This window comes from Limanda limanda, chromosome 1 (assembly GCF_963576545.1).
Source record: "Limanda limanda chromosome 1, fLimLim1.1, whole genome shotgun sequence".
Classification (NCBI taxonomy): Eukaryota; Metazoa; Chordata; class Actinopteri; order Pleuronectiformes; family Pleuronectidae; genus Limanda; species Limanda limanda.
This window is the reverse complement of record NC_083636.1, coordinates 8,223,915-8,246,099: the sequence shown is the minus strand read 5'-3', so window position 1 is coordinate 8,246,099 and position 22,185 is coordinate 8,223,915. Positions and strand designations below refer to the sequence as shown.

Here is a 22,185-nt window from a genome sequence, read left to right as displayed (position 1 = left end):
CTCATGTCATTCCAGTAGCAGCGCCTGAGGGCTAATGAGATTCTGTGGTTGCGGATTTTCCCTCTGACATTCAATTGTCAGGGTTAACGAAGATTCCACACGGGTCGAAGGTCATGGGAGAAATATCCTTAGCATTTCACACTAAGGACCTAGTGCCATTAGATTTTGCTTTAACCTAGCTTCACTTGCATTTACAGATTCCCCATTGCGCACGTCATTCCAGTAACAGTACTTAAAGGCTGGAGACACAAATCAGGTTCTGTGGTTTCAGAGTCCGAACCACATAAAATATTTGGAGCAGTAAATGGAAAACCCTTTTTTTCAAAATTGTATCTCCACTGAACTGGCGACCAGAAGTGATGAAGATCCTTATGTCTATGAAGCAGTGACAGGACATTCTTTTTTAAATTTATTTTGCGTAAAACTTACAGAGCAGGCCCTGGTGGCTGTGATCCAGAGCAGCTGAAAGCAGCTTAGCAGATCTACCCTCAAGGCTCTGCTGCAGACTGAGGCAGTGCAATATATAAGAAAATACCAGAGCAGAGGAGGAAGAGGAGAAGGAAGAAGAAGAGATAACGCAGTGGTAATGAAAAGAAATCTGTGTGGGGTTGAAGCACATGTATGCCTCAGGGGGGGGCCTCGGGGCCCCTACTGGTGTCCTGGAGAAATATGTTGGAAGGGATTTATCAATCAGCCTTTCCTTCCTTCCACCATCTGCCATCACCACACACTTGTAAAAGCTTTTGCTCTGAAATAGGACCATCTTCTTCCTGTTTTTGAGCTGTAAAGCATTTCCATGTCCAATGTGGACTAGAAATTATGTTTATGATCTTGTTCTGCTGCAGCAGTGTTAAAGGTTCACCTTGGAGAGGATGTGGGACAGAATTCACAATGAATCATCAGTCGGTGTGTCTCAGTCTGGGTCCGTCCGTCTCTCCTCTCTGTGAGGCTTTGTCCACCGCAGGAACACAGAGATCTGAGCGCTCCTGTCTTTCTTCTCATCTCCTGTTGCGACGGCGGAGAGCGAGCGAACCGGTTATGATTGATTTTCCGAGCAAGACTTTGCTATAAAAGCTATATCCAGCGTTGTTCACAGATGCAGTGCGGAATAGTAATGTGGGTTACTTTTGATGTCTCCCTTTAATACAGAACTCTTTTATATATCCCCAGCAACCTTATACCGGTTTGACTGGGCTAGTGAAAGTGAGGCCTCCCTAGCTTATTAGATTCAGTCTGTCAACCTGCCTTCATGTAACAGACATGTAGGTGCATGTGTGACTGTATCTTGTAAGATACACGTGTGTCATATTAGTGATAGAAAAGTATATATGAATAAGGAATACCTCAGCTGCTTTATCAGTAGTTTATGTCTGTCTGTCCTAGAACAAAAAAATGAAACGGTGGCAAAGAAAAGAAGCTGGACTGGCACTGAGCAGAGACGATATGTCTGCCAAGCCCCAACATTCCCCTTATATTTAATCAAGCCACACCAAATTTCACACTCATATAGATATCAGTCCCCTAAATCCATTATGTCAGATTTTTTTTAAACAAAGGTCTATGAATTTCCCCCTGAGAAAACTGTGAAAATGTAGAAAAATTACAATCTTAAAGAAAGTGTAAAAAATATTCCTTCCACCCATATTGATTGGATTCTTCCCTGACCCATAGCACAAGTTTTGTGCGAATGTATTACCTGTTACAAACTGTCTTACCCGTGGAATAATCAAATTAATGACGAGAAGCACGAATAACGGTCCTGAAACTCTTGATGAGGTTCCACCGACTTATCTGCCTCCTGATATACGGGTTTGTGTTAATCACTGTCAGTAAGCGCCCCGTGATGAGGTGACAGATGGAGGTAGCATGTGTGACTGAGGATGATGGTCGCTCACGTTGGCTTTGGGAGGACAGATCATTTTTAGCATTCACACACCACTTTCACCTAGTACACAGAGCGGTTGTTTAAGTGTTGTGTTGTAATAAGGCTTTAGTTAGAAATAAACAGGCTTTGAATAATAATTAAAAAAAAAAAAAAGGAATCCATGAGTCCATTTAGTTAAAAACAAATAGAATTGGAAATTGTTTTAGAAAGGGCATGGCCTAAAAATGGGCTGGGCTTAATTCCATTGCAAAGCTGTTGCAAGATGTCTAGATTACTATATTTTAACATGTAGCAGGAGGAGCGATAACTTCTGATCATATTGGTGTAACTTGGCTGCAAACTTGTCATCTTTTGACAATATTTACAATTCTGAATAAGAAATACGATCCTCAAGTGATTTGTCATGTCTATTCAGACCTGGTATCATCATCCATCCTAAATGAGCCAATCACAAGTGGAGAGCTCTAAGTATAGGTGTAAACGCACCCGAGTGTGTCCTCAATGTGTCTTGAGATCTAATCACTCAGACCACATCCAGAGGTCCTGTGGGAGCGATCACACACAGGGGTGGTGTCCTTTTCTGTACATGATTTCCTTCTAACACCTTGTGCAGCTTACTTCTACTTCAGTAGTCCACAATTCCACCTCCAACCTTGATCTATCTATAAATGGGAGCAATTGAACAATTATTTTACAGCAGATGAATCAGTGACCACAAGTGGGAACGCCCTTTAAAATGTACAGCTTTTCATCCTGCATAGAAAACTCTAAAAATGGTTAATCTTTTCCCCCAATTCATGTGTTTTATTTGTTGAAAACTCACAGCTTCTCATCTTACTTTAAAATCTACTTCCCCCGTAATAACCTTCCTGTGTCTCCACCCGAATGCAATCAGATGACTGTGATCAGTAATCGAGTAGCAACATGTCCCCAAATAATATTTGGCAGGCAGATTTGGCAGGTTGCCTTAGCAACAGCTAGCCGTTGCCCATCAGATTGTGAATGATCGCTGGCGTTAATGGAAGCAGCGCAGCAGAATCTCCGGTGCTGGCCAACACACACTCTGTCTTCTGGACAGGTAATTTAGGGCCAACTGCGCACACAAATATACACACACACACAAACACACACATATTGTTTAAAACATATCAAAGGTAATGTAAAATATTCTGTTGTTCCTGTTTTATTCAGCATTACCCTTCACAAAAGTGACTTATACACACAAACACACTCTCAGCTTGGAGGCTTGTTCTGTATTATAGCAGACCTACTTTCACTGAGACCCACTACTGTGCTTAGATCTGTGTGTGTGTGTGTGTGTGTGTGTGTGTGTGTGTGTGTGTGTGTGTGTGGCTTTTTATCTGGCTCAGCTTGGCCCATTTACAGTCAAGTTGTCCTTGAACAGAACACAATGCACCACACACACAGATCCAGCTGTTTGCGTTGTTTTGTGTGCGTGAGAAATATTGCATGCATCATCGGTCTAGTCATCTCAATCTAGCCGTGCTCTCCAGTCATTTGGACGAAGTTGCAGTTAACTGGTTATTTCTTTCCAAAGCTACTTTACTAAATACTGAGTCACTTTAAAATGTCTTCTTTAATTCTCTTATTAATGGAGACGTACCTTATATATTATTTTATATATTATTTTTGGTGCTGAGCCTGTGGCACAGTGTGGGACTAGACAACTGCCAAATGTTGTGACTGTACCCAGTGTGACTATGATGAAGTAAGAAGTGGAACTATAAAAACACAACTGATGTGTTTTGATAGCTCCATTTATTGCTGCCTCAACAGGTCTTCAAATCAAGTTAAGTCAGTTAAACTGTTTTGGCCGCGTGAACTGAAATTTGTCAAACATTTATCAGGTGCTGCAGGAGATTAGAATTACTTTAGCACATAAAGTACAACTCCCCAGTATATCTTTGTCCCTGACCTTCAAGGAGGGAACAATATATTTTCAGGAGAAAAAGCTTGTATTACTCTGATGTGTCAGATAATCTCGGTCGATTGATTTATGGGCGATGGTTGTATTAGTCTGCCATAGTCTGCAGTCAACTCTTTTAAGAAGGATGTAAATGAAGCCTCTGATGTATTCTTGCCCACAATTCTTGCCCTCTGTCCAATTCTTTTTTTTAATTACCCATTTACTTATCTACACATTTCATTCCTACAGAAACTAAAGTGTAAAAACAACATTTTGTTGTTTTATGTCCTGAACTCTATCACGGTATCTCCACTTGTTGTCTCAGTGAGTGTAGATCTTAGGTTGTGAGATTTGGGTCCTTGATAAGTTTCCAGATTCATCCATTAAAATGATCATCACATGTATTCCCTTATTACCTCGTGGAGCTCTCACATCTCAGGTATGTAGATGACGCCACCATCCAAAGTGACTAAGCGAGCGTGCTTGGCTGCTGGTGTGTCCCTTCCCCTCTCTGTAACCTCAAGGCCAGCCGCACCCTCAGCAGCCGTCTGCTCATAATGACAAAACCCCATTGCTATGCTTCTTTGTGTTTAACTTGTCTTTTTTGTGACGTCTTGGTAATAATATTATTTTTTAATCAGTTGAACAAAGCCAAGATAAAGCTGTTTAGGTGTGACACAGTTCTGCTAACACCTGTTCTCCTGCATTTTACTGTGGAAAAGGGAATTTCTTCAAATTTGGATCAGTTATCACCTGAAATCAAAGATGAACTGATGAGATTTCAGTGGTCAAAGGTCGACAGGAACTGCACTGGTCAGCAAAGTGGAATTATAGTATTTTTTAAATAGAGCATGTTGTTGCGATTAATTATTAAGCAAAACTGTCATTTTGTTTCCAAAGGTTTGGGAGCTTTTAAAGAATCAAAACAGGGACAGTGAGTACTAATCCATCTTTTGTAATCACAAGTACATTATAATGGCGGTGCTGTTCACCTGCATGAATATTACCGGACATTAATTATCAAACCCTGCAGCGGATGAATGAGCCTGTGATCATGAAGCATGAATGAGCTGATGCCAGTCAGCTAATGCAAGATTGATTTTCAGCTGCAAAAACAGGGAGAATTGGCGTCGAGCTTCTGAATTATGAATCTGTTTGGTACTGTGCACACTCGCAACACTTTCTACTTTCTAAAGTGGCCAACAGAGTACTCAGAGGAAGTCGATACGTTGGCCTCCTGCCTCTGCACCACGCTCCGCTCTGTTAAGATAAAGGGAATGGAAACATAATGAAAGGGCTGTGTCATAGGCAAATAAAGTGATGTTTGCTCACAGTGTGTGAGAGATGTAGTTGAAATCCCCAGTCACCCAAAAGGTGATGTACAGCTGCAGTAGCTCGGATGTGTTTTTCTCTCTTCAGTGATTTTATTTTGTCAAATTAAAACTGTTGTCGCGTTATGTTCTCTCACATGTCCCAGTCTCTGAAGGATCCACTTGCATTATTATCACGAAGGCAGTAATGAAAGGAGTATTTTATCCTAACTTTCCAATAGTCCACAAAGTCGGAGTCACTGGGATCAGCAAGTGTTATATATGTGCTGAGTTTTAATCGTACATTTGCTCCATACATGTTACCTCTCCTCTCAGGATACGGGTACGTCCGGCAACTATACTACTCTGGAGTTTTAGTCTGGAGGTAGAAATTGAGATGTTTGGAAACGATGACCTAGACACAACTGCTTGCTCTTCAGTCAAGCTTCCGCTGGTTCGTCAGGCTCCTATGTCACGTGACCCCCTTCTCGAAGAAAACAACTGTCTTTAACCTGGGCTACGTTTGTAGAACATAGCATGGATAATCCATTACAGCATTCTACAAAAATAAAATGCTGTTGGAGACGAGCAATTATTCGATCAATTGGTGAAGATTTGGACCATCTTCACCAATTGAAGTTTGTGGACACTCCCGTGTCCACAAACACATACATGCCCAGTGTCCGTGAGCGGTCATGTGATATGTTAGTATTGACTTGGATCAAAACCTATCGCAGAGTCCAAAAGCTGATATAGACAGAGAAAGCATGGATGCAACCTCAGGTTGATTTGATGAAAGACTCTTTCTTCTCATCTCGTGACAAATCCACTTTAATATTCTCCTCACTGCCTTCGAACCTGAAACCAGAGCTGAGCACCTCTGGGGTGGCCCTCAGCTTATTAGGTCATATCTTTTTTATTTCCAGGCGTTGAATAAAAGGACGAGTGATGGAATACTGTCTTGCTCATTGACTCTCCTCTTTCTGCCTCCCCCATCTCTCTCTCTCTCTCTCTCTCTCTCTCTCTCTCTCTCTCTCTCTCTCTCTCTCTCTCTCTCTCTCTCTCTCTCTCTCTCTCTCTCTCTCTCTCTCTCTCTCTCTCTCTCTCTCTCTCTCTCTCTCTCTCTCTCTCTCTCTCTCTCTCTCTCTCTCTCTCTCTCTCTCTCTCTCTCTCTCTCTCTCTCTCTCTCTCTCTCTCTCTCTCTCTCTCTCTCTCTCTCTCTCTCTCTCTCTCTCTCTCTCTCTCTCTCTCTCTCTGCATGGCTCTTGTAATATTTACTAGGAGTCTCTACTGCAGTGCTGGCACACCATAGCATATTTGATGCTATTGTGGGCCCTTCTTTGTGTGTGTGTGTCTGTGTGTATCTGTGCGTGCGTGTTTGTGTGTTTGTGGTGTGAGGAGGAATCTCCAAGGTCATAGGAGACGAACTGCTGAGTCACCTGCTGCTCTCTCATCAAAACAGCCGTCTCTCTCTGCTCTTTGATAAAAGGATGATCTGCTGTTTTATTGTGGATGTAAGGTCATTTTATACTGTTCGATCCCTTCATAGCTGCTAGCTCCTCTGCTAGCTGCTTCTACAAGCATCATTTGTGTCCTTACGTCTTCTGTGTATGTGATTATTTGAAGCGACTCCATACACAACTTTCATTTTGAGATTTAAGAAGACAGCAAGAGGAATTTTTGCAATGAGCCCAAACCTCTGATATAAATAACAGACGAGTTTTGTGTTCCTCCTGCAGGAACTGTTATAAAGCAGTTTGATCACTGACTTCACTGCCTTCCGCCATGTTTTCATACATACAAAACAAACCCACATTAAGTAACGGGCCTCCATACCTGTGAGAGACTGTAGCTAACTTGAGTGATTTTCCAAGCGTGATAACCCAAACCCCAGTTTTACTAATTAAAATTTGAAATGGTAATGCTAACCATTGTTAATGTCGGTTGTGGTTACAGTGGGACCGATAACTGTTTCATCCCTAGCCAGAAAACCATATCAGTCCTAAATTGCTTTGCAGGGCTGATAAGTTCTTCAGGGTTGGCTCAGAATGTATGTAGAATGTTGTCATTTGATCTTTTATTGATATGGAACATTGCTAATGCAGTTTTAAATAGGGTTTCAAGACTCTGTCGACACCACAGACTTTAATCATAAAATCATGTTCTCCGAGGCCGTGTTGATATTATACATCTGATGGTGAATCAAGTAACGAGTAGACTCCCCCTTGTTGTAGCACATCCTGACATTAACAAGAAGAGTCTGAGTGAATTAGCTCTTGTAGTGACTGTTCTGGTGGATCGCAGCAGTTAACTCTCATTTGCTGCTGTGAGCAGTGATGCGGCCTGACAGGGTGCTTTGTATCATTTGTCATGTTTTCTTTTCTCTCCTCTTTTGTGTTGCATCGTTACTTTGAAACATCCGCTGCATTCTCTCTACTTGACCTATCTTTATTCATTTGCAGTTCCAAATTTTGACATTTGTTTTTCTCTCTCTCTCTGTCTTGCACACACACATACACACACATACTTCCACACACACATACCAGGAACACGCAACTGGCTTGCTCACACAGCATTGGATTACACCGCGTTCGTGCACTTCCTCAAACACACATGAAGGCTGAAGCTGTTTCCATGGTGATTCATGTAAACAGATACCACTCCCACACTGTTCCTCTTGTCTCGGGGGAATTCAGGTCATCAAGCATCATTGTTATGAATGCTAGTCAACAATTTAGCTTTCAGCAGGTAGATGAAACAAAGTCAGTTCAGGCAGAAGCTTTCATACAACAAATATTGAACATTCGCAAAAAAAATACATAAAATGAGATAAATCAACGTAAAACATTAACCACTCCCATCCTCCATGTTTTGAAATGGAAAATCTTCTGTTATCACTGTTATTTCAGTTTTTAAGAAGGAAAACTCAAATATAAAATAATCTTTGCGGAGATTTCCTTTTTTTTGCCTCACATACTTAGTTTTAATCATCTCAGTCAACCATAATTTTTGTTAGATTTCAAGCTTTCCAAGCCATTATTTTCAGTTCTGGAATATGGCATGATTTTATCCCATATATATTGTCATCATAATGCAAAGTGACCTGAAATAGTCTCACCCTTCATTTACTGGTTCATGTCAACGTTAATGTTTGGATGACTGGTTGTGTTGTCTGTAGCTTTCCGACTAAATTCTGTTTAACGCGTCAGGTCGTTGGATTATGTCTTAATTGCAGGGAGGACTAGGCATTTTCCTTTTGTGCTCCTTCCCTCTTTTCCTCTTCTGCTTCATCCTCTGCTGTCAGAATCACAGTGAGAATGCAGACTATAATTGGCACTTAATTGCTGCCGTGGCAACAGTGCTATTTAAGCCTACACAATTTGCAACAAAGGCATATAGTGCACACTCCCAAAAAATGAGGAAGACACACAAGTAAGTAGCCTCTTAGCTCTTTGTCCCTCATTTAATCGTGTGTGTGTGTGTGTGTGTGTGTGTGTGTGTGTGTGTGAGATGAGCTCCCATCAATGCTAAGCAGAATTTACGGCAAAGGATGCTTCTCTGTGTGTGTGTGTGTGTGTGTGTGTGTGTGTGTGTGTGTTGATAGAAGATGAGACCAAACATTCACTACGTTTACATGATGGCATAAACCCGATTTCGGCTGAAGCCCGGTTTCTCTATCCATGGGGGGTTAACTGCTCTATCTCAGGGTACATGGCACTGAGAAATCCGACTCTTGTCCGAAAGCATTTCATACCCCGCTACGATAGGTGGCGCTGTTTTCATTACAGCTAGTGGTGATACAGCCATTTCCGCTTGACCTCGTCACCACTACCAACAAAAAACAACAACAGCCTTCAACTCAGCATGCGAGAAAGATGACGACTTCCGGGTCACGGCCAGGGAGGGAGGGAGGGAGGGAGGGGGGAGGGGGGGCAGGATCTCAAGCATGCGCAAAGACGTCATCTCCAGTTGTTGTCTAGCTTCCAGAGTTACATGCGCGCGTTGTCCGATATACAGCCAAATCCGATCTACTTATCTGGGGGTGGTTATCCGACTTCAGTCGGACACAAGTACTCTAGATTTGTGGAGTTACATGAAATGGATCTTCGATTGAAACCCGACAACGCCAGAAATCGGGTTTCAATCGGACACATGTAACCGCAGTGAGTGTTAAAACCCACTGGTGACAGCATCAAAATTCTGCAGTCGTGATGGATTTTGAATCCCTTTAAATTACTAATAATAAACTATCGTTACAAAATACCCACAGTCATTTGTCCGTGTCAAATGATACACACCATTTATACAGATCAATTAAAATATTGTTTCATGGACAGTTCATTTGTTCTTTGTTCAAAAAGCACATCTTTACGTAATACTCCATTTACCATCGGTTCACTTGGAACCATTTCAATGTCGACCAGATAACTGGATGTTTCAGTCGAATGGAAGTCTGACAAGAAAAAATAAGAAGCTACAAGAAATGACTCCATTTGCAAGGGATTATGGGTGAAGGATGACTAAAACTCGTACTTAATAAACTTGTTACTCTCGCTATAAAACATTGTAATTTGATCTTAAATGAACCCAATATGCAATTTAAGTCAACAACAAAGGGTTTGGTGATACCCTCTGCTATCATCTTCCACCTGGTTCATTGACCTGGGTGTCTCATGGACGGTGCTGAGGTTATGCGTTGGATTCCCACTGCACGAAAGCCCCTCAGCCTATTAAGTATAAGGGAACATGCCGCAGATTAAATGTTTCTGCCTAAGAACCAAGTGGCGCATGCTCGGAACTGAAGCAGGAGAATGGCATACCTTTTTCCACCAAAGTGCAAATCTCCTTCTCTCCCTCTTCATCCATATCTTGTTTACTCCAAATCTGCTGCACACAAACTCTCCCATCATTTCACAATTTTTTCTGTTGCTCTTTAAATTTTTTCTCTACTGGCCTATCTTTTCACCTGCCTCAAGACAATGACACACAGTTCAGGCAGATGACTTTGTATTCAGATCACATGAAAATAATGGCGCATGTGTGTCAACGTGTGTGTACGTGCTCTGCGCAGTGATGACGTTATTTGGAGCGTTACATATTTGTCCTTGTCCCGGCTCTGTCAGTATTAGCCCTTGTGCTCGGTGTGTGTGTGTGTGTGTGTGTGTGTGCATGAGCTGCTCCTACCCATCACACACAGACTACAAAACGTTTAGCTCCAAATCTTTTCCTTGTTTTTTTTTTCTGCTTGATTTCATTGGAATAGACCTTGCTGTTCACATCCACTTGTATCTAGACGTTTGTAACTGATCTTATTACAGGGATAATAAAAATTGTAAAATGGAGATTGGCTTCTACAGATAGAAACCCTTCATAGTGTGCTATGTTCTCCGAACAGCAACAAAAGATTAGATTGCACAGGGAGGTTTGTGTTTGCCTCTGATCTTGTGAGAGATGTTTTAATATTGTCTCTAACGGAATGCAATAACTCAAAACCATTAGTGCCAACTCAGAGCCTCCATTGATGTCAACTCCACTGTACTTGTTTTCTAAGCCGAAAGAAGAGCAGTGATGGAGACTGTTCTGGAGTCGTCACTCGCCACCTCCCTGTTTATTTGTCAATACAGGTGTGAAATAAAGGTAATAACACAAAAGCTTGTTCCATCATTGAGTTGCTTTATTTATCAAAGTGGGGTTTAAGTTTGTGTATATTAATAAACCAGCTTCAGCCACAGCAAGTGTTGCATCGGAGGATGAAACCGAATGTTTGAGCATCACGTGAATGTGACGGCCTCTCAGACACTGGTCAATAAAACTATGTTGATGGACAGATGACCTTGAGATTAACGGTAGAATTAGGGCTTTGGATTTGCAAAACTTTGATTGGCCAATGCCACAGTGTGCTGTCACATGACCTTGTGGTAAACAAGGTTTTTTTGTCAGACTCAGCAATTACGTTGCACCTAATTTGTAAAGCATCAATTAACTAATCAAACTAAATTGACTACTGATGTAACATACATCAACAGAAACCGTCATTGAGGAAAACGTATTTCATTTGTACAATTTGTATTAGGTCCATGCCCCTTTAACCAACATGGAGGAAGTGGAGTTTATTACCTATACTGCAGGAAAGGCTTTGGCTTCACTGATGGGAGATGTCATTTTCTCCATATTTTTATACAGTCTATGCTTCAGATAGAAGGTTCTGCATTGGAAATGCAGCCATTTCCACAACTCAGGTTTAGGAGAACTCAATAGCGGGGAGTTATTAACATGGAAAAGGCAGGCAGAGAATAAATGATTGAATGAGCTTACACAGTTATCGTTCTTGAGGCATCGGCTACACATGTGTAATCCAATTTACTTTGAGTCCAGCACCTGTTGTTGTCCATTGAGACCACCGGTGATTGAACAGTCTGACAGCAGCAAGAACAAAAGGCCGGCGGGATAGCATTTCTTCACACACTGGAGATGGAGCAGGCTGTCACTGATGGAGGAGCCCAGAGCGCTCAAGGTTTTATAGGTGGCAGGAGTTGTTGGTCATGTCTGTCAGTATGGTCATCATTCTTTTCTCTCCCACCCCTGCTATAGAGACGAGAGACCTTGGGGAAAAAATGGTACCTTCAGCATCCAGAGTGATAGACAACACATTGCTTTTGTAGCCATGTTAGTAGCATCACTCAAGGGAGGGTAATGTCTTACTGTCCACACTGAAACACCTAGCTCCACAGGTATGAATTGCAATGAAATTTTGCACAAGGATTTGTGACGATGCACTGTGGTTGGCACTGTGGTACAGTGGTTATTACTGACGCCTCCCTGAGTTCTTGGTTTGAGTCCTTGTTTGGCTCGGGTCTTTCTGTGTGGAGTTTGCATTGTCTCCCCAGTCCCCATGCTTGTGTGGGATTTCTCTGGGTACTCCTGCTTCCCACTGGCCAAAGACATGCAGACTGGGCTAAGGTTAATTCAGCCCCTTCCCCACTGGTCAAAAACCACTAACACCTTTTAACATCAGGCTTTATTCTGTGAATGGACACAATTTGCATTAACATTACATAGGTTTTTATCAGCTCTGACTCTGATAGGCTGGCAGGAATAATGAAACCTGAGTAAATGCGCTATTATCCTATTTGTTTTGACTGTCTAGATGCTAACCTTTTCTGCATCTATGTTATGGCATGTATTGAAATAGGCATCGGTGCATAAATAGCCTTGAATGTATGTGAACTTTTTTTACATCCCTGGGATAACATTTTTCTTTCCATCAAAAATACATGTACCTGCTAATTTTGGTTTAAAAGAGGTATAAGTTGGCCGTTGTTTATGATGGGTGTACCCCACCCATCGGCAATATCAACCCGGATAAGATCCAGCCACCACCCCTGACCCTCAAAGGTGAAGCAGCATAAATAAGGGATCAGATTTTTCTTATCTTGTCCCGTCTTGATTAGGTTAGTCTGCTGCTGCATTGCATTCTGCTCTGTTTTCCTACTATGACCTCTTGGCCTCTTCTATAATGGTTTTCACTGTGTATGATAGTATGATGAGAACAAAAAAAAAATGTCTACCACTGCGTCATAAGATCATCTTTTCACACCTTGGCTGTAGGTGGATGTTTGCTTTCAGTAAATCAGAACAACGTAATGACAGAACAACCTTTTGTGGTAAATGTGCTTTCAGTTTGACATTGAGAAGCACCGATGGCTGCTGTCAGTCCTAATGTTAAATGTGTCACTGTCACCTTGTCAGCCTATTCTAGTCTCTCATTCTAGCTTTGTCTTAAACTCTGTGTGTGCATGTGCGAGTGTGTGTGTGGGTGTGTTTGAATATATGCTTGGTCGAAAACACACATGGTCACACACCCACTCCTGCTGCAGAGGCAGTGGAGCTAAGCTGACATAGTTATACAGGTTCATGCTGGAGAAATTGCGATCATTGTTGCCGCAGGTAACGGCAAGCAGGGACTGCCAGATAGTCAAACCTCGACATACACACACACACCTATACACACAAAATACAGCTCAGTGTGTGAACTCAGCTGCCAGATGTTTCACAGGCTTACTTCCTCCAATCAAATGAACTACACACCTTCTTTCTGTGTGGTGTTGTGGTGCTGTGCATGTGTATTTGTGTGTACCTGCACATGTACATAGCTTATTTATTAGTCCATTCTGCCTTCAGTCATGCTAAGCTCTCTCCCTCTCTCTCTCACACACAACCAAACACACACACACTTCTGACCTTTTTCATCATTTCAGTTCAGCTTCATTTTTTTCTTCCCACCATTCAGACACAGTATTCAGCATGAATGAAAACAGACTGAACTGAGTATAAATTAACATGATGTACAACTCATTTTTTTGTAATGTAATTATTGTAACTGCTAACTGTTGATTAGATTGTATCTGTCGTTTATTTTGTTAGATATATCTCTCAATTTAGAGACATGTCAACTAACATGGAGGAGGCAGGGTTTATGACCTATACTGCAGCCAGCCACCAGGGGTCGATCAAGACCTCTTGGCTTTATTGATCGTGTACAGTGGGTTTTTGAACACCTATATTTAAATAACACATACACACAAAATTTCGTAGTGTGTATGAGAAAGCATGAGAGCATTGTTCAAGTGTGGCTTTTTGTTCTTGATGGATGCTCATTCATGTATGAGCCACTCTCTCTTTTGTGTCTTTCTCTCAGGGTAATGAATGAAAAGCTTCAAGTGTGTTTGTGTGTGTGTGTGAGTGAGTCAAGCAACAATACAAGCAGCACGGCTGACTTGTAATATCTGGCTTTGACGTCATCAGAACCTGCAACAGCCATTATCAGTTCAAACAGATGAGTCTGTGCGTGTGTGTGTGTGTATGTTCATGCATGCGTGCCTGTGTACACGCATGTGTGCTTGTGCGTGTGTGTGTGAGGCGGCCGAATTGATCTCATTGGTTGGCTGACTGTCCACTTTGATCACCAGGGGCAACCAGCTGTATGATCACTTGTCACTGTAAAAGATGTGCGGTGAGAGACAAAGAGAGAATGATAGAGAGAGGGATGTAGTGAGGGAGAAGAGGAGGAAATGAAGGTGAGAAGAAAAGGAGATTCTCGCTGAGAAGCCCGAGAAAAACACCAGCAGCAAGCTCCACAGGAGAGGAATCGACAACCCGTTTTACTGCATGTGTGTGTACCACTGTGATGGTGGGCTGGTGTTTTTTTTTAATACCAGTCCCCCTTGTGGCCGACGGGGCTGCTTGTCATATGTGCTCTGGTCTGAAGTGCCCGAGGGCTTTCTGCACGCCAGCACACTATTGATGCGACAGAGACCTCATTCACAACAGCTGCTTTCCGCTCCAATGAGTAGAACAGAGGACACTTGCAGCACAAATGCACAAACCAAAGTACACCCAGATGAAACTATGAATGAATTAAAACTTCAGTATTTCTAAGGGAGGACACGACAGGTGTGATGAAGTTGTAGTTTGCTGGTCGACCATATGAAAAGCAACCAACATTATTTTTCTAAGAAGGCAGGTTTGTAAGACGGAGAGATGGATATGAATTCATCTGCGGGTTCTGAACGAGTCTTGACTGATATAAATCTATGGACTTGATGGATATTAGAAAGGAAATGTTAAATCATCAGAACATCTTAAATTTTGCCTTAAATGACAAAACATTCGGGAGGAAATGGGGAGAGAGAGTGAGGAAGATGCAGAGCAAAGGCCCTGGTCGGAACTGAACCCGACGTCGTTGCAGGAGGACTTAAGCCTCGGTATGTGGGTTGCCTGCTATTGCTCACCTGCCCATAATATATATAATAATTATAATATCATTAACACTTCAGATCCTATCAGATTCTTCCCTATGAAATTGATTGCTCTTTTGCTCCAGCTATTATCCGTTTTCTTTCGGATAATAGCTGTAACAACAATATTTTTAATAAAGCACAATACACAAAATGCACTAGATTAACAACACTCACGCATTTTACATCTCCCTCAAAAAAGTGGGAACAAGGGTCTTTGCTTGTGTAAAACTGACGCAGTTGTCATTTTCAAAGTCCAGCCCCCATGTTGTTTATATAGAAAATGCATTTGTTGCCATCTGAGCACCCATGGGTGTGTTGATCTTTAAATGAGGTGGGCTCAAACACATTGTTGTCTTGAGGTAGTGAAAAGCAAGTGATCAATGAAAACCTATTCTGAGGTCAGTGGTGCAGTGTTTCCCTGTTATTTGAAGAAGCATCGCACAAAACAGCAATATGCACCTGCATGAATGAGCACACAACACGCATAGACTCTGCTTGTTACACAAACAGATGGGGTGCTCGTGTGTTTCTTTCTGACTACCTGGCAGTCCTGCCATCATGATAACACTCCGTCAAGGTGCAAGCACATCTAGCTTTTAATGGGAAGGGGAGATGGCACTCCATTCAGTTTACTGCGTGTTTCACCCAAAACACACCCGCGATCAAAAGGAGTTATTCTAGAGCGGTAGAGCCCTGGATAAACATGTTGTCTCGACCTTTAGTTCTAAGTCTGACTTTCAGAACAGAAGAGACCTGAGTGTTTAGAGAAACAATACATATGAGCTCAGATGGGACTACAATGTCTGAAATATAGACAGCAGAAAGGCCATAACAGAATCCTTAATTGGATTGCGTTTTGCAGTTACAGGGTCTGTGAGCATCATAAATTTGGATTTGTTTCAGCTGCAGATAGGATGATTGTTGAGCAGGAAGAGATAAAGAGAGAGAACAAGGAGGGGAGGGGAGCGAGAAGAGATAAGGACGGAGGGACTTTTACTCTAATGTGACATCAGTGAAGCTGAAGAGAGATCGACACACGAGTCAACGCTCGGTTCAGGCAGATTAACTCGCAGTAGGTTCATCTTCATTCATCACCGTGCTTCTCTTCCTGACGCACACACGTACACAAACATACACACACACACACAGACACACACACTCCTACGGGAACTGAGATACTTCACCGAATTTCAATTTCCAATTATTTTGCCGAATAATGTTTCCAAGATTGTTATCAAGTTTTATGATGCGTGAAGCAAAAATTCTTAATTACTTTCAACCTAAGCTGTCATCTAGGTGAATAAATACAAAATTGCTGATGTCCTTCCCTTGGCTGATCCAATCACATTAACAATGCAATTCCATTATCAATTTTCTGCATATTAGGTTCAGCAGAGACAAACTGCACCAGTTGGAAATCTAAATGGTAAAATTACTGAGTTTGAACAGTGTTAAATCTTGAGCTACATTGACAATGTTATTGTTTTTTTACTGAAAGCACAAATGAAAATAACAGTTTACATTCTTTAAAGATAATTTCTGTTCAGGTTGTTTGAGGTAGAACTGACCAGCTGCGGTTCAACAACACAAGACAGATGCTTTTCCTCGACTAAGGGATGAAACGTTTTCAAATTTATGTCTTTGCTTCTTTTGTTTATCAATTCAGTTTAAAATAACATTACCAATTTATGTAGCATATTTAAAAAATACTGGTTCACAGACTGAACATGTGCAATGCAATTACAAGTCTAAACAAGATAATGCAGTTAAATCCCCTGAAAAGTATTTCATTAGATATCAGACATTAGATATTTAATTAAATAACAATCAAACAATATAATATAACAATATATTGTCATTACAGACGTCCTCAATTAAGAAGGAATGATTCATGAGGTGAAATGTGATAACTAACTAAGAGCTGCACGTTCAAATGTATCTGCGAGAATGTTCTGAGCCTGGCCGACTTAGTTCAGGTGTGTAGGATTACAAATGGCAAATTTAATGTGAAACTTATAAGATACATCATAACCAGGGATGGGTATTGTTTACAAATTAATGATAGTACTATTGTGCATCTGTCCTCCGGTATGTGAAGGACATTCATGAGATACTGCTCTTGTTTCAGCTACAGGCAACTGACTGTGTTGCACCTGTGACAATGAACTCTGCCCACATTTTTTAAATTTTTTAGTTCTCTCTGCCATTGCCATCAAGAGCAGGGTGTGTGTGTGTAGGTGGGAGAGAGGGAGAGAGAGAGAGATGCCTCTGCCTCTCGCACATAAGCTCCAAAAGAAAGAGATCTGTCCTCTGGATTGGTGATAGTGAGAATGCATCCTAGATGAATCTCGTATAGGAAATGGAATTGTGTGCATGAGCTGAAAGGCATTAATGTCTGTAACAATTCATGCCAGGTGCCAGTTTAGTACAGGGTTGTGTTGCTCAATCCTGATTTGTGTACAGAAATATGAGACAACCATTTCCCACTGAGCTCCAACCACACCAAGAGAGTGAATAGAGCTCAGATTGAAACAAAATACACAAATCTCTTGAGAAATAACCAAAAAAACGTTTCTGGTGTATGTAGATTTTATGTGTTTACTGGATATGAAACACATCAAATAAGTGGTTAATTAGAGCTGCTGATTGCTGCGGCTAATGAGAAATATTTATGAGAAGGGAAAGCGACTTCTCTGCTCCTGTTAGAATATCCTCTAAATAAACACTCATAGTTGTGTAATCCTTGTTCCTCCTAGCCACATCAAATTTAATTTCTTCCTCATCATCATTAAAACTTACTCTATGTATGAAACCAGAAGATGGAAGTCGCTGTTGTCTGATCAACAAGCTGCCGGTGACTCACGTGACTTTGTGTTGGTGTGTGTTCACAGAGGAGCCTTTTCAGAAGTGGTCCTGGCCCAGGAGAAGCTGACCGGCCGGATGTTTGCGGTGAAGTGCATCCCCAAAAAGGCCCTGAAGGGGAAGGAGAGCAGCATCGAGAATGAGATCGCTGTGCTGAGGAAGTGAGTGCTGTGACACACACACACACACACACACACACACACACACACACACACACACACACACACACACACACACACACACACACACACACACACACACACACACACACACACACACACACACACACACACACACACACACACACACACACACACACACACACACACACACACACACACACAAATGCACATGAGCCTCCTAATTCCTGGTTACCGGGGAAACTGTGCACTCTCTCTTCCTCTCTCTTCCGCGCATCACGCCCCCCCCCTCCCCCCCCGGGTCACGATCCACAGCCCACCTACCACACATCCATACGCATGCACACATCACGACTCAGGATATTGTCTCTCTTTCAACACAGCTGCGCAATATCAACTACAAGAATCAGAGACTGTCTTCTTCAATGACGTTTAAAGAAAATGTGAATGGTCCGGGTCCATTGAGAGAAAAAGTCATGGCTGCACTGACGGGAGCAGAAGTCCTGTAGTTTGCATGATTTAGTCACCATCTTATTGTAAAAAGAGAAATTCTACATGAGGTTAGAGTAAACAAAACAACTCTTCACCACTTGGCGAACAGAATTTTGACACTATTTGTTTCTGGACCGTCAAAGCACCGGTGCTCAAGAGATATCTGTCCATGGTTACTGTTACGGTATTGCTATGGTAACCATTTTGAACGTACTTTAAGATGTAACTGTGGGTTTTTTGTATACCATCTTTCCCAAACACCTAAGGGCAACACACATTTGATGCCAATTGCACACCAGTGATGAACCGTTAATATAGAAAAAGAAGTCAAGCTGGAATGTTCCAGTTCAAAGAGCAGAGGTGATGTGAAATTCATCCTTCCCTGAAGCCTGTCAGGCCTGGACTGGAATGAGGACTCAGAAGCAGAGAATATCACGTACCAGCACACTTTATTGATTTCAGAACCTCAATGCAGAGTGACAAACAAGAAGGCTATGAAAATCTCACTAACTATATCTATAATATAATATAATACTTGGCAAGCAATAACTGGGGAAAAAGAACTTCCTAATAAATACAAAACATACACTAGAAAAAGAAAACGCTTTTAAACATAAACCACTCCCGAAGGAGGACAAACAAATGGCAAGAGCAAGAAATCAAAAGCGCTCCCGAAGGAGGAAAACCAAACTACTAATAAATGGGGCAAAAGAAAAGGCTCACCTAAACAGGAGGCTCAACAAACTAACTAAATCTCTCTTAACATAAATCGCTCCAAAAGGGAGGAAGAAAAACAGTTTACAAACAACACAAAACAAAGCTAAACTGGAAAACTTTAACAAACAAAAAATCACTCTCAAGGAGGAAACAGAAAACAACTTACGTGGCGTAGCAAGAAACTCTTTGGCAAAAACGACAATGACTGTGGGTAAGGCTTAGGTGCACGAACAAGAACGAAACACTTCGGCACAAGACAAAGGGGAGACGCAGACTATAAGCACATGAGGGTGAAGGGAACAGGTGGAAACAATCAGAGACAATCAGACCGGTGACACATGAGGAAGGGCAAGTGACCTGAAACGAGAGGAGAGTTAGGATTTCAAAATAAAACAGGAAGTTACGAGACAAAAACCCCAAGACAAGACAAACCTCACCGCGGTGTGACAAAGCCTGGATGATGAGAGATGGGACAGCTGTGTCTCTTGATGCAGCAATACACAACAATCATGTTCAGGCTGATGTTTAATACCGTACCAAAGGTGGGGAAGGTATGACATGTTGTGTTCTACGGTAAAAGAGTGTGTATTTTTACTGTTTGGACTTCAACAGGAAATAAATGTCACTCCAATCAGTGGCAGCAAAGCGGGTAATTGCCTCGGGCTCGAGCTAAGAGGGGGCCCCAGGCAACGTCCGCACAGTTTGACCTCACAGGCTCTTGTGCGAGAACTTATCTTTCACTCTTTATGGAAATACGCAAAGGTTGCAGGTCAGGGTTCACCAAAGTATAACTTCAAGAGAAGCCAGGCTACAAATTTGCTGAGCCACAGGAAGCAAATTAATTATTCGCCGCCACGCTCTCACAGATTGGAAGTGAGCGAGAGGCAAAGGTTTGTCGCGGCTACAATCGCATACGTGTGACCCTGCCCTTGTTCTCTGTTGTGACCTCTGTGCGCGTCCATGTGCATCCCTGTTACCGCCATAGATTTAATTAATTCTGTGGGAAACGCTGGTTGAAGACTTGAATGTATCTATCATGTACTGTTTTCTCAGGGGGTTTCAGCTAAGGTCAATGTAACTCTCCCAGATCCCTTTTGCATAGGGCCCCCAAAGTCTCTTGACATGCTACTGACTGGAAATCCCCTTAAACCGCACTTGTCATCCAACTCAGAACTTCTCACCTAATACTGTAAAACAGAGAAATTCACTCACACGTTAGAAATATCCAGGTAAGTATTCATTACTCAACCCATCAGTCAAATATATCTTTCACATTGAACAGCCACCAGGAGTCATATCACTATTATTTGAATGGCAGTTATGTGTGCCAGCTGTCGACCACCAGTGCTCCTGTGCTGGCTGGAAGCCATAGAAACGTCCTCCTGCAGGTGAGCAGATGTTAATGGAAATGAATGAGCTACTATGTTTGGATTCATTGTGCAGCGTTGAACAATGATCCATGTGAATAATTAGTCGGCGCAGCTGGTTAAAATACAAGGGGAATACAGGTAAGTTCACCTGATATAGCCAAAACTTTCAAAGGAAAAATAAACTACTATGACACGGTTACACAGATTTTTCAAACTGTTTGGTTCCTGCTTGCTGTGACATTACGAATGTGTAATTACGAGTTAATTTGGCTGTGGTGTGTAGCATTACAGAAAATTAGAATAGCTTCCAATAATGAGGGCAGAATGGCAGTCTCCATCAAACCCCACAGTGTGAGACACCAGGTCCTGTTGATTCAACTGCACCAGAGAAATTGGGCTGCGCTTCTCAGAATTGATGTGGGACATTTCTTCTACATTCAGCCTGTGAGCATCATTGCCATGAATATAGAATTCTGTGATGTGCATATGCCCAATTTAAACTCTTTTCACGGTCTTGTTTATTTTCTCTTCAACTTTATCAATTTATATTTTCCATCCATCCCTTAACTACACCACTTATCCTGTTGAGGGGCACAGATGAAGCTAGAGCCAGTGCATCACAGGGCCATCATACACAGACAAAGAACCATTCATACTCACACTCATATTCACTACAGGGAATTTAGAGTACCCGGAGAAAACCCACTCAAACTGCAGAACAGGGATTTCAACAAGGAACCTTCTTTAACATAAAATATACAAATAAAATCACAATAAATTGTAGTCTTCAGCTTTGTTGCGCAGTAACAATGGACACGTGCAGAAATTCATGAATGATGAGAACTACAGTAACTGCAGCACAAAGCCTGTAATGTTTTTCTGAATGCACCCTGACTCTACTCTGCCATTACACTCAGGCGGTTTGCTGCCAGCCCGTCATTATCCCAGGCAAGGGCTTAAATGCACACACATTATCTTTCAACTGCTCGTCTGTGTGTGTATGTGTGTGTGTGTGCGTGTGTGTGAGAATGAGGCACGTCTCAGCTCAGCGGTTCATCGCCTGCCTCCCGTCGCAGAGATCATACGCTCCATAATAAGTGTTAGATGCTCACCTGTGCACCTGCTGTGCGTGTGTGTTTATGTGTGTGTGTGTGTGTGTGTGTGAGAGAGAGAGAGACAGACCAGGGGGAATTACCTCTGTTCACAATGTAAAAGATGATTAGCCCACAGAGAAAATCAATCAACATACGAGATGTGATAACAAATAACACACCTACACAAGCACACACACAGGAGGTGGAAACACCCTCATCACAGCGCTGTAACCATGGAGAGATCTGGCGAGAACCGATGAAAACTGAGCAGAGAGGAGGTAGAAAGAAGAAAATTAAATAAGTTGCTGCTTGAAACTACCTGAAAATTTGAGCGAGGTGCAAATGAGACATATGGTTTGAGTGTCAAAGCTTTCAGGGGCTTGTCATTGTCCTCATCCTGTGTCAACAAGGCTTAATCTGATAATGCAATATCCCGGCCGTTGCTTTTCATCAATGAAGAATACAGCAGGAGTCTTTCTGATTTAGACGTGTTCACAAAACCTGAAGGAATGTAATCAACACCTTTTATTTGCTCGCTGTAACATTTTCCTGCTGTATTCTCACTTGGGCTCTGTCAATAACCGGAGG

General features: G+C 42.0%; 1 protein-coding gene across 1 annotated transcript in view; it reads left to right on the top strand.

Annotated features, from left to right (window-relative positions):
• The window catches only part of camk1da (calcium/calmodulin-dependent protein kinase 1Da), a 46,607-nt gene that overhangs the window by 5,104 nt on the left and 19,318 nt on the right, over positions 1-22,185 (top strand). The window contains exon 2 of the mRNA XM_061075755.1: positions 17,814-17,945. Within this exon, the coding sequence (XP_060931738.1) occupies positions 17,814-17,945 (132 nt within the window). The remainder of the gene's footprint in view (positions 1-17,813; positions 17,946-22,185) is intronic.